Raw genomic sequence first — 13,973 nt, forward strand, 5'->3', positions numbered from 1 at the left:
GAGCAAGTCCATTCTGAATCCAGGCGACCAAGGTGCCATGGATCCCATGCATCTTAATCTTCTGGATGAACCTACCATGAGGGACCTTGTCAAACATAGAATATAGATTACAGCGCAGTACAGGCCCTTCGGCCCTCAATGTTGCGCCGACCTGTGAAACCAATCTGAAGCCCATCTAACCTAAACTATTTCATTATCATCCATATGTTTATCCAATGACCATTTAAATGCCCTTAAAGTTGGCGAATCTACTACTTTTGCAGGCAGGGCATTCCACGCCCTTACTACTCTCTGAGTAAAGAACCTACCTCTGACATCTGTCCTATATCTATCACCCCTCAATTTAAAGCTATGTCCCCTCTTGCGAGCCATCACCATCTGAGGAAAAAGGCTTCCACTGTCCACCCTATCTAATCCTCTGATCATCTTGTATGTCTCTATCAAGTCACCTCTTAACCTTCTTCGCTCTAACGAAAACAGCCTCAAGACCCTCAGCCTTTCCTCATAAGACCTTCCCTCCATACCAGGCAACATCCTGGTAAATCTCCTCTGCACCCTTTCCAATGCTTCCACATCCTTCCTATAATGCGGTGACCAGAACTGTACGCAATACTCCAAGTGCGGCCGCACCAGAGTTTTGTACAGCTGCAACATGACCTCATGGCTCCGAAACTCAATCCCTCTACCAATAAAACCTAACATACCGTACGCCTTCTTAACAACGCTATCAACCTGGATGGCAACTTTCAGTGATCTATTGCACATGGACACCGAGATCTCTCTGCTCATCCACACTACCAAGAATCTTACCATTAGCCCAGTACTCTGTATTCCTGTTACTCCTTCCAAAGTGAATCACCTCACACTTTTCCGCATTAAACTCCATTTGCCACCTCTCAGCCCAGCTCTGCAGCTTATCTATGTCCCTCTGTAACCTGCAACATCCTTCCGCACTATCCACAACTCCACCGACTTTGGTGTCATCCGCAAATTTACTAACCCATCCTTCTACGCCCTCATCCAGGTCATTTATAAAAATGACAAACAGCAGTGGCCCCAAAACAGATCCTTGAGGTACACCACTAGTAACTGAACTCCAGGATGAACATTTCCCATCAACCACCACCCTCTGTCTTCTTACAGCTAGCCAATTTCTGATCCAAACCGCTAAATCACCCTCAATCCCATGCCTCCGTATTTTCTGCAATAGCCTACCATGGGGAACCTTATCAAACGCTTTACTGAAATCCATATACACCACATCAACCGCTTTACCCTCATCCACCTGTTTGGTCAACTTCTCAAAGAACTCAATAAGGTTTGTGAGGCACGACCTACCTTTCACAAAACTGTGTTGACTATCCCTAATCAAATTATTCCTTTCTAGATGATTATAAATCCTATCTCTTATAATCCTTTCCAACATTTTACCCACAACCGAAGTAAGGCTCACTGGTCTATAATTACCAGGGTTGTCTCTACTCCCCTTCTTGAACAAGGGGACAACATTTGCTAGTCTCCAGTCTTCTGGCACTATTCCTGAAGACAATGACGACATAAAGATCAAAGCCAAAGGCTCTGCAATCTCCTCTCTAGCTTCCCAGAGAATCCTAGGATAAATCCCATCCGGCCCAGGGGACTTATCTATTTTCACACTTTCCAGAATTGCTAACACCTCCTCCTTATGAACCTCAATCCCATCTAGTCTAATAGACTGTATCTCAGTATTCTCCTTGACAACATTGTCTTTTTCTTGTGTGAATACTGACGAAAAATATTCATTTAGCACCTCTCCTATCTCTTCGGACTCCACGCACAAGTTCCCACTACTGTCCTTGACCGGCCCTAATCTTACTCTAGTCATTCTTTTATTCTTGACATACCTATAGAAAGCATTAGGGTTTTCCTTGATCCTACCTGCTAAAGACTTCTCATGTCCCCTCCTGGCTCTTCTTAGCTCTCTCTTTAGGTCCTTCCTGGCTAACTTGTAACTCTCAAGCGCCCTAACTGAGCCTTCACGCCTCATCTCTACATAAGCCTCCTTCTTCCTCTTGACAAGAGATTCAACTTCTTTAGTAAACCACGGTTCCCTCGCTCGACCACTTCCTCCCTGCCTGACAGGTACTTACTTCTCAAGGACACGCAGTAGCTGTTCCTTGAACAAGCTCCACATTTCAATTGTGCCCAGCTCCTGCAGTTTCCTTCTCCATCCTATGCATCCTAAATCGTGCCTAATCACCTCATAATTGCCTTTCCCCCAGCTATAACTCTTGCCCTGCGGTATATACCTATCACTTTCCATCACTAAAGTAAACGTAACCGAATTGTGGTCACTATCACCAAAGTGCTCACCTACCTCCAAATCTAACACCTTACCAAGCCTTACTAAAATCCATGTAGACCATATCCACTGTTCTAACATCAATCACCTTTGTAAACTTCTTGAAAAATTCAATCAAGTTAATAAGACAATGGCATGCCCTGCACAAAGCCATGCTGACTGTCCCTAATTAGGTCATACTTTTCCAAATGTGCATCAATCCTATCCCTAAGAATTCTCTCCAATAGCTTCCCAACCACCGATGTGAGACCCACCGATCTATAGTTTCCTGGATCGTCCTTGTTTCCCTTCTTTAACAGAAGATTAGCTACTTACCAGTCCTCAGGGACCTCTCCAGTGTCTAGCGAGGATACAAAGATCTTGGTCAAGGCCCCAGCAATCTCCTCTCTTAATAACCTGGGGTAGGTACCATTGGTTCTTGGAGTCTTATCCACCTTGATGCTCTTTCAGGATCCCTATGCCACTTCTTTCTTGATCTCAAAATGCCCTAGCATATTACTATGTTCCACACTAATTTCATTACCCTCCATATCCTTCTCCTGGGTGAATACTGACGCACAAAAGAATATGTAGAGTATACAATCTTTGGAAAGATGCAGATTGAGTTTAATCCAAATAAATGTGAAGTGATGCATTTTGAAAGGTCAAATACTAGTCAACATTATACAGTAAATGGCAGAACCCTTAGGAGTATTGATATGCAGAAGGATCTGGATGTGCAGGTCCACAGGTCACTGAAGGCGGCAGCACAGTTAGATAAAGTAGTAAGCAAGGCCTATGGCATGCTTGCCTTCATTGGAAGAGGCATTGAGTATAAGGATCGGCAAGTTATGCTACAATTTTTAGAACTTTAGTTAGGCCACACTTGGAATATTGTGTACAGTTCTGGTCATCACACAGCCTAGAAAGAGATGGATGCTTTGGAGAGGGTACAGAAAAGGTTTACCAGGATGTTGCCCGGTATGGGGAATTTTAGCCATGAAGAAAGTTTGGATAGACTGGGCTTGTTTTCAATGGAACACTGGAGGTTGAGAGGTGAACTGATAGAAGTTTATAAGATTGTGAATGGCATGGATAGAGTGGAAAGTATGAGGCTTTTTCCCAGGGTGGAGGGATCAGCTACTAGGGAACACAGGTTCAAAGTGCGGGGCAGAAAGTTTTAAAGAGATGTGCGAGGCATGTTTTTCACACAAAGGGTCGTGAGTGCCTGGAATGCGCTACCAGAGGAGGTGGTGAAAACAGACATAAAAGCAGCATTCAAGAAGCACCTGGACGAATACATGAATAAGAAGGGAATAGAGAGATACAGATTCTGTAAGTGAAGACAGTTTTAGTATGGTAGGGCAAAATGTGTTGGCACAGGCTTGGAGGACCGAAGAGCCTGTTCCTGTGCTATATTGTCCTTTGTTCTTTAATAAAGTTAACATTGGCAAACAGAACTAATGTCTTTCATGCTGGTAAAATGTGAGTATTACATGTTCTAATTACAATCCCTTGAGGTTATGAACTTTATAAACAATAACTAAATCTACTCAAAACTTACACATTTTTGTCAACTTCTCAGTAAGCCATGATATCTGCTAAGTACAATAGCTGAACAACTACATACTTAAACTGAATTGCTCGTGAAACACTGTCAGCAGTATTATACAGCAGATGTCTTATTATTGCCAGAAGGTACTTTCTTGTTAGTAGCAACACACTCCTAAATGAAAAGTTTAAGATGATTTTTCTTGACTTACAAAGTGACAGTCACACCCTGAAATTCAGAACTTCTACAACATGCACTACAAAACTGTCATGGTGTTGTATTGTTGAACCAAGATGGAGTTAAAGAGGAAGTGGCTTGTCAGTATAATTACAGTTGTTGACCAGTTATTGGGTCAAGTTAGATTGGAAAGTACTTTTTAGATTTGATGTTATGTTTACATGAGTGAGGAACTCTCTTTGACATATCTCTCTGTTACATAAAAACATGGATGTCATGGGATGTAGAAATTATTAAACTGCTTCAGGCTTAACTTTCTGCACAAAGAATATCTCATCCTTTTATAAAGTAAAAAAAATCCAATAATGTGAATAGGAGGGAATACAACACTTGAGGGGAGCCTGGTACACAGTTTCACAGCGTGATGTGAAATGCAGCTTTAAAGCACCAGACAATCCTATTTTTAACATTGTGCAATATCATTTTTCAGGTTTCCTATTTAGTAGGAATAATTTCTATTTGCATGTCCTACTTTAATTTTATGCTACATTCATTAGTTAAACATACCTGAGACCATCTCTTCTTGTGCCGAATTTTCAGCTTGTCTTTCAAATGAACATAAAGTATGTTTCCATATGGAAGGGTGTATGTGATTCTTCCACCATAAGGTGTCTCCATTATGGTTTGCTTCACTGTGTCATCATCTTCTTGTTCATCCTTCAAAGTCTGTTTTTCATGTGAAAATATTCTGCCAACAAAAGATCAATTCCAAAGAAATAACTGGACATTTCTTCTTGAAGACATATACAATATCACATATGGTATTGGAGCAGTCTTAATGTTGAAACTGCACGTTTGCACAGCTCCTTAAAACAAACACCTTCATGAATGGTCTCCCCTCATCATTAAAATGCCCTCATTAAACAAAAACAATTTGCAAAATGAAATTGCCACTGTTCTTGAAACAGACCAAACATACAATGCATTAATGCCATTCATTTAGTTTTTCAATGGTATAACAATGATTACATGTTCTTTTTTAAATGGATACTGGTGTAAGGCTAGGCAAGGTTCACAGATTTTATTCTTATCGTGCCATATTTATGAGATCCAATCTTTAGTTGAATTACTAAAGCTAAGAGTCATTATTATAAAATACTATGAGAAAGTAGTGAATAATAGTTAGTCAAGTGTTATATTTCTTGAACAATTAATTCATATAGCTTTTAAATGAATAAATGTATTTATTTTCTAAAATTCTGAATTATATTTCAATTTATATTTGCATGATTTATTACTTATAATTCATTAATTTCTGTATGCTGATAAAATGAATGTCTTCATTCAGTGCACATCTTAATTTTTGTTTAATTTCTCTCTTGGGATGTGGGCATCCCTGGTTGGGCCAGCATTTGTTGTCCATCATCACCCTTGAACTGGCTCAACCATTTTTTATAGTTGTGTAGTCACATGTAGGACAGATTAAATAAAGATGACAGATTTCATACCTAAAGGACATTAATGAACCTGGACAACAATCAATTATAGTTTTATATTCACGATCACTAAAACTAGCTTTCAATTCCAGGTTGTATTTTTTATTAACTAATTCAATTTAAATTCACTAGCTGCTCTGGTAAAATTTGATCAACTGTCCTAGAGCATTAGACTCGGTCTCAGCATTACTGGTCAGTGACTTTACCACTACACCACCATCTTACCTCGAATTGTAGTATCTAGTATACAGTTTTGTTTAGGTTTTATTCACTAAGAATATTTGAGATTAAGTTATATTTAAGTATGTTTTACAATTAAGTAAATTTTCAGAGATTGAAAAATGACACAGGCAAGAAGTATAGAAGGCTTGTGTTAAACCTGTTTTGTAGACGGTCACTTTCTAATTGGAAAAAACATAATAATGCATAATAACAAACAAAAAATAATAATAGTCTAGGTCCATAGTTAGGATGGTCTTGTTTCATTTTCTTTAACATTGTAATCCAAGGGAGAAAGGGAAATGAGACAAAGGTAGTGACAAACTCACTGGTGAATCAGTGAAAGGAGAGAAACTTAGAATCACTGGCCAGGACATAGGAAATAAAGACTAAGGGGTACAGTTAGACCATGAATAGCAAGTTTTAGGGAGATGACAGCTTTTGCAGTTAGAAAATGTTCACAAAGAAAAGATAGGTAAGTCAGCTCACAAACATGTTAGGGCCAGGAATGTAATTTTTTTTATGTTTTCAAAGAAAGAATTTATACTTATTGAAATAAGTGAAATTTGTATGTTTACTGGCATCTATAAAATTAAGCATATTAAAGATCCTCAAAATCTGTCATTTCATCTTCAGAAAGAGCAGAGAATTGTGCATATGCTGACATGGGCCACACAGAGTATCAAGTAGATTGCTAGATAGTGTGAATGCCACCCCCAAGAGGTAACTCTCTCACATAGTTAGACATTAGGCAACTTGGGTACAGACATGAATAGAAATCACTTGACCAGATACTTCATGTCACTAGTGTCATCATACATAACAGAATGTCAAAGACAGTCCTGAAACATGTTGCAATATTTTATATCTACTTTCCAAGCTAATTTTTTAACATAAAATGTAGAATGTAGTCAGGGGTTTGTTGATATTGATATTTATTTATATATACACGTGAATTAATGATGAATGCAAGATAATTCCAGTACCTGTAAATATCTTCCATTACGCAAACAAGGTTTTTAACATATGGATTCAAAACTCTTTCCTGTACATTGTCATTAAGATTAGTGAGATGAAAAGCATCATCAAAGTAAATGTGTGCTTCAAACTCAAAATTGTCTTTATGTGATTTTGAAGAGTTTGGTTTGTATTTATCCAACCTAAAAAATAAATGGATAAATTAGCTGCAGATGTATCAAAATAGGTAACTGTATATTGTCGGAATAGTTACTGGAACATCTGTTCGGTCACGATCTGATGCCAATAGGTACTATATCATGTATTATCTTAACCAAAATATCTTAATTTACTACAATAAGGCAGTTCAGAAAAATGTCAATGCGACTTTGAGTGCGAGATTTCCAATTTGAAAGTTACTGGTTTAGACTTCAGTACATCACGCCCCACGATTCTGAACAATTTGTTTTGTTAGATTTTTCAGTAATTTGCTGGGTAAACAAATGAAGTATCATTTAGAAATGAGAAATTGCATCTTCAGGAAATGGATGAAGTTTGGCAACAACTGGGCCCCAGCTTTAGAATGTTTCCTTTTTATGATTGCCAACTGTAGAATACTTACAGCAGAGGAGGCCATTCAGCTTGTCCTGTCCTGCCTGTCCGCTCGAACAGCAACTCTGCTCATCCCATTTCCCAGCCATTGTCCTGTAGTTTTGCAGTTTTTTATTTCCAGGTGCTCATCTAATTCTCTTTTGTAATCCCTAATTGAATCTGTCTCTACATAACCCAGTAGTATCTTCTAGATCCTAAACACTTGCTGAATAAAATTATATTTTTTTGGTTCTTATGTTTTTCTCTGCTGATTTTAAAAAGGGTGTAGGACTGTTGAGACCTGAGGTATATATTTTACAAATTACATACATTTGTGTTCTTTACTTATTGATCCTTCTGGTAATAGGAAAAGTTTCTCCTTCTCTACTCTGCCTGTACCCATCATAATTTTGAATATCAAATCTTCCCATAATGGCTTGTTTTAGACTTCTCCTGTTTAAGGAGAGCAAATCTAACTTCTCTAATCAATCCTTGTTATTAAAGTTCCTCATCCCTGGAACCATTGCCATAAATAGTTTTTGTATACAGTCTAAAGCCTTCATATCCTTTCTAATGTGTGATGCCCAGACTTGTATAGTGAACATTGGATGAGGCCAAAATGTTTAATAAGAACTTCCTTGATTTTGTTTACTATACTTCTATTTGCAAAGATTAAAACTTTGATTTCCTCAAGTTTGATAACAAGTTATTCAGCCTCCTGAATGACTCTTACCAAATGTGCACATATACCCTGGGTCTCTCTATTCCAGCACCTTTTTAAAAATAGTGTGTTTATTCTACATTGCCTCACCTTGTTCTTCCTACCAAAATGTACTATTTCACATTGTACCTTAAATTTCATCTGCTCATTCTGTCTGCCTATTCCACTAGCATTCCTGTAACTTCTTGAAGTTTGTCATTACCTACCTCACAGTGCACAATGTTTCCACAGTTTGGCTGCAAATATTGAAATTATGTCCAGCACAGTCAAGTTGAGGTCATTTATAAAAATCAGACAAGTCCCAATCCTAGGAAACTTCGCTGTCTACCTTTCTCCAGTCTGAAAACCAACAATTGACTATAACTCTGTCTCCTGTCAGTCTACTTTGTCCCTGCACTTCCACTGTCCCTTTGATTCCATGGGATTCAACCTTGCAGTGAAGTATATTAAATAGTTCTTTATCACATGCATTTTGAAAGACCATAAACGTTGCTTCAACTACGTTACCCTAATCAACAAGTCTGTTACCGTAACAAGAAGCTCAAGCAGTGAGTTACTTAAACATGTTTTGCATTTAACAAATCTCTGCTGACTTTATTAATTAATCTGAATTTGTTCCAAGTGACTGTTAATTTCGTCTCAGATTGTTTTAAAAGCGTTTTCATTATCACATAGTTGTTGTGATTACACTTTCTCGCTTGTTTGGATATTTGTTATTTTCTAGTCTTCTGGCAGCATCCCACACCTGCTATATCTGAGAATTGGAAGATTATAGCCAGTACTTCCATTAACTCCTATTTCTTTCAGCTGGATTCAAAAGACCAGGCTGGGAATGTACAGCAGCATGAGTCAGAGAAAAAGGTTTAAGCAGAGCAGCAATCTGGGCCAATGTAATGCCAATACATTCCACAACATTAGAATATGGAGCAGGTGAATCAAAGTCCAAGCATTAACACATTAACAGGGTTGCCACTGCAGCATCAAAGTGGAGAGAAGCCATAAGACCACTAGAAATGGGAACAGGAGCAGGCCATTCCACTTGGTGAGCCCGATCCTCCAGGTGGAAATTTTTGGAAAGCTTTGCGAAGTGCTTTGATATTGTGCAACATGACACTATACAAAATGACAGCCTTCGTAGACAACTACAGTGAGGACAATGAAATGTTATTATTGCTTTGCTATTCAAAACATGAAATGGTTGAACAGTAATTTATGTGGTTAAACAACTTTAAGGAAAACTCCCATTCTGGCTTTGATGTCAGCGATAACATAAATTGGTGCCCCTGGATTTACCTGAATACTGAAGTAAGGATCTTTGCCATTTCGTCCACTGTTTCATGCCACATTGTTGCACACAGATATATCATGACATGGTCCGACTTTCTATTGTAGAAAATATTTCCATTTTTTGTTAATACCAAATCATTTAAATAATGTACAATGCTAGGAATTTACAGTAACTATGACTGTTTAATGACACGCGTCAATTAAAATATAAGTAAAACAGTTTAAATTTCATTTACTTGGAAAATTTTCAGGTAGCAAGATTTTGGGAATGACTACTCTGCAGGTGTAAATTTCAAGAAGAAAATATAGGAGACCCAATAAAGCAGTTCACCTCTACTCCTCATAAAATTTCCCCATGAATTTTGAGTCTTCTGTCAGCTGGGTGGGGTGTCGGCACATACTCATCATTCAGATGTTACAGCTAGCAGTGATACTGTGTCAAGATGCCCTCCATATCAGAAGCATTGGGGTATGGCAAGAAGCCAAGGAAGACCCCAGATTAGGAGCATTTTACTTTCAAATACCTACCATTCCTTTGACAGTCAGGTTCATCAAGTCAGGTTGAATGTGGCAGGAGGATACATCACATGACCTCCTCTTTACAAACAGCCTATCCCTTTCCTCCCTTGAGCTGCCCAGTTGGTCTTCATATCATACTGCCTTCCCAAATTAAGTGGATTGTGAACAGCTGTCATTACTTGATTAGATGAATTTGTTTTTATTTTGTTCATGAGATGTTGGCATAAATGGTTCAGCCACCATTTATTACCTATCCCTAACTGCCAATGAAGAAGGTAAATGTGAGCTACCTACTTAATTATGGCAGTCCTTGTAGTATAGGGTCATATGGTTATCCACAGAGCTGTTCAGGAAGGAAGTTTCAGGATTTTGACCCAGCAACAATGAAGAGGAAGCAATAAAGTTTGAAGTCAGGATAGTATGCTTCTTGGAGGAGAACGTGCAGGTGGTGGACTTCCCATGCATCTACTATCATTGTTCATAGAATGCCTACAGTGTAGAAGCAGGCCATTTGGCTCATTGAGTCTGCAATGCCCCTCCAAACAGCATCCCACCCAGACCTATCTTCCTACTCTATCCCTATAACACAGCATTTCCAACAGCTAATCCACCTAGCCCGTGCATCTCTGGACACTGTGGACAATTTAACATGGCCAATCCACCTAGCCTGCTCATCTTTGGACTGTGGGAGGAAACTGGAGCACCCAGCGGAAACGCACACCGACATGGAGAAAACGTGCAAGCTTCACATAGACAGTCGCTCGAGGCTGGAATTGAACCTGGGTTCCTGGAGCTGTGTGGCAGCAGTGCTAACCACTAAGCACCTTGTTCTTCTATATGGTAGAGGTCATGAATTTAGAAGATGCTGTTGAAGGAGTCTTGGTGAGTTGCTACAGTACAACTTATAGACAATTCACACCTTCTGCCACTATGTATCAGTGGCAAACGGAGTAATTGCTAAAGGTGGTGGACGGGGTGTCAGTCAAGTGGGCTGTTTTGTTCTGGATGGTGTTAAACTTCTTGAGTTTTCTTGGACTCACTCAACCAGGGAAGTGGAGAATATTCTATCACATTCCTAACTTTTGCCTTGTAAATGGCAGACATGCATTGGAGAGACAACAGGAGAGTTACTCAGCTCAGAATTCCTATGACCTATTCTTGTTGTCAGAATATTAAATGGCTGATTCAGTTCAGTTTCTAATTGATGGTAACCTAGGATATTGTGAGTGGGGAATTGGGTAATAGCGATGCAGGGGCATTTGAACAACTGAACATCAAAGGGAGATAGATTCTCTCTTGCTGGGGGTTGTCATTGCCTGGCACTTGTGTGACACAAATGTTACTTGTAAATGTTATGTATCAGCTGAAACCTAAATGTTGTCCAGATTTTGCTTTATGCTGAGACAGGTTTAGTATCTGACAATTGCACATTCTCACTAATGATGTTTTTTTAATTCATAGGATGTGGGTGTCACTAGCTAGACCAGCATTTATTGCCCATCCCTAACTGCCCAAAGGACAACTACATTGCTATGGATCTAGAGTCACATGTAGGCCAAACCAGGTAAGGGCAGCAGATTCCTTTCCTGAGGACATTACTGAACCAGATGGGTTTTTCCCGACAATCTAAGACAGTTCAAAGAAAATGACAAAATACATTTTCTTTCCTGTCCGTATGTGTTTACTCCAGGGCCATGCATGGCAGTATCATGGAGATTGCATGCCCAATTGTGCATGGTTGGCAACCCTACATCCCAAATAAATCAGGCCATGTTGATTTTGTTGACTTGCTGAGGAACAGAATGCCATTTCAAAAATCAGAGTAATTGGTCATTCATTGTACTGCTCTTCAAGCATTACATTGCACAGAAATGCTCTGCAGACTTAGCTGTCAATTGTTCAAATTAATTTCCTTCGGGGTAAAGGATAATAGCATCTGTGAATGAAACAAGTTTGTTTCTCCACTTGGCACATAGTTTTGTCATTCAAAAAGAGAAAAAATGCTGCAGAAAGACAGAATGATAACAGTGAAGCTAAGTGAGCTTACATCAGGAAGAAAATACATAAGGGTTTTACCTTTCATTCTTCGTCTCATTCTTTTTCTGGACCCGTGTGTTAAGCAGCATTGACTGTTCCATGAAGGCTGCCTCATACAGTCGTCGAACAAACAGCTGGGATGTCCTTTCAATCCTTTGAATGTGCTGGCCCCACACGTAGAATGTTGAGAAAATCAGCCCTAGCCAAAAGCATACAGCCAAGGAGCCAAGCAGTGCCAAGCCCACTTTGTTGGAAATTAATATTGCTTGCCCTCTGCAAAGGCTGCGAGGAATTTCTAAAAGTAGAATTTGCACAGTATCACTATTGTTGGAGGTTTTTAAATTGTGGCAGAGGGCAGTCAAGTTAAAGGTATCTGCTTTGCCATATTTACTGAAGCTGTCATACAGCACAATCAAAAAAGCAAAAAACACAACTGGTGTGGCTAATATGGAAGGCACAGCAAAGCTACGTCTGACTGCATGCATTTTACACACCAGAACCCCAAACCAGTGGCAAAGAGCAGAAGAAATCCCCTGTATTCCAAACAGGCACAAAATAATTTTTAGATCAAATTGTGAAACGGTTTTTACATCTTCCCACTTAGATTGCTTCATTGGAATCCATGCTGCCACTACAGCACCAACAACTAGAATTCGAACTGTACTGATACAAACATACGTGATGTTTCTGGTGCATCGCAAGTTTTCCCTTATATTTTCCATTATTCCAATTTTGCAGTACGACATAAAATTTTCCCACCAATTGAAAGATACGAGTATCAAGGCAACTATTGCAAGGGCCACGTACGGTTTAATGTGTTTAACCTCTTCTGAATGCTGCTGTGGGTTGTGAGCTAAAATAAAAAGCAAGAGACCCAGGAAAACAAAGCCAAAGCCGACCAATGGGAGCAACATAGAAGATTTGAGTGGTTTCAGCTGAAACACTACTTGCAGAAAAGCAGGAAGAAGGCAAACACCATTCAAAATATACAAATTGGTTATAATGTCAAAGTGAGGCATGCAGACCAGCACCAGGATTGAAGTTCCAAAAGCAACAAGTGCTTCGATTAAACAAACCTGGCAAAAAAATGAGAGACACAGAAAGAAAATCAAAAAATTTAAATTCCAATATTTGATTACACTTAAAGAAGATTAATAATTGGAATAAGGTTTTGGACCAATAAGGTCCTACATTCATTTCAGTTAGTTCAATTTATTATGATAGATAATTTCTGAATGTCATACTACAGGTAAACTCTGCTAGTGCTGAAGTAGCTCCTTTAGTACAATTTTAAGTTCACTGAAATCAATGGATTTAAATATCAAGTATCTAACAGTGGCCAGTCAAATAGCACCCAGCTAAAAATTTCTATCGTTGGTGCATATGAAGGGTCATATAGTGAAAGATATGTGCATCTGCTGGTTTGACTTTCTCTCGCAGAATGTGAGACCCAAATACAGAGGCTTGGGTGTTTTTCCAAATCATACCTGTAAATCTTAAATCCTGCTCTGAACATGATACTTCATAATTTCACAGACTAGAACAGAGTCAGCTCAAAATTTAGGAATGATCAATTTACATAGTCAGCTGGCCATTTAAAGTATTAACTGCTGTAGTCCTGTATAATTTTGGTTAGATAGGTATTTGAAACCAAAGGTGTGCAGACGGGAGCTGTAAAGAGCAGACCTGAAATCATTACAGAGATAGTAGGAACTGCCGATGCTGGAGAATCTGAGATAACAAGGTGTAGAGCCGGATGAACACAGCAGGCCAAGCAGCATCAGAGGAGCAGGAAAGCCCAATGGTATCAATGTGGACTTCACAAGCTTCAAAATCTCCTCTCCCCCGATCACATCCCAAAACCAGCCCAGCTTGTACCTGTCTCCCTAACCTGTCCTCCCACCTATCCACTCCTCCCACCTCAAGCCCCACCCCCATCTCCTACCGACTAGCCTCAACCCGCCTCCTTGACCTGTCCGTCCTCCCTGGACCAACCGATCCCATCCCTAACTCCCCACCTACACTCACCTTTACTGGCTCCATCCCTGCCTCCTTGACCTGTCTGTCTCCTCTCCACCTATCTTCTCCTTTATCCAT

General features: G+C 39.4%; 1 protein-coding gene across 1 annotated transcript in view; it reads right to left on the reverse strand.

Annotated features, from left to right (window-relative positions):
* Nucleotides 1–13,973, reverse strand: part of LOC109912741 (chitin synthase chs-2-like) — a 48,343-nt gene that overhangs the window by 33,504 nt on the left and 866 nt on the right. Inside the window, exons 2-5 of the mRNA XM_048600976.1 lie at nucleotides 11,916–12,952; nucleotides 9,327–9,416; nucleotides 6,751–6,924; nucleotides 4,617–4,797 (exon numbers count right to left, since the gene is read on the reverse strand). Of these exons, the coding sequence (XP_048456933.1) occupies nucleotides 4,617–4,797; nucleotides 6,751–6,924; nucleotides 9,327–9,416; nucleotides 11,916–12,952 (1,482 nt within the window). The remainder of the gene's footprint in view (nucleotides 1–4,616; nucleotides 4,798–6,750; nucleotides 6,925–9,326; nucleotides 9,417–11,915; nucleotides 12,953–13,973) is intronic.

This window comes from Rhincodon typus, chromosome 9 (genome assembly GCF_021869965.1).
Source record: "Rhincodon typus isolate 14 chromosome 9, sRhiTyp1.1, whole genome shotgun sequence".
Taxonomy (NCBI): Eukaryota; Metazoa; Chordata; class Chondrichthyes; order Orectolobiformes; family Rhincodontidae; genus Rhincodon; species Rhincodon typus.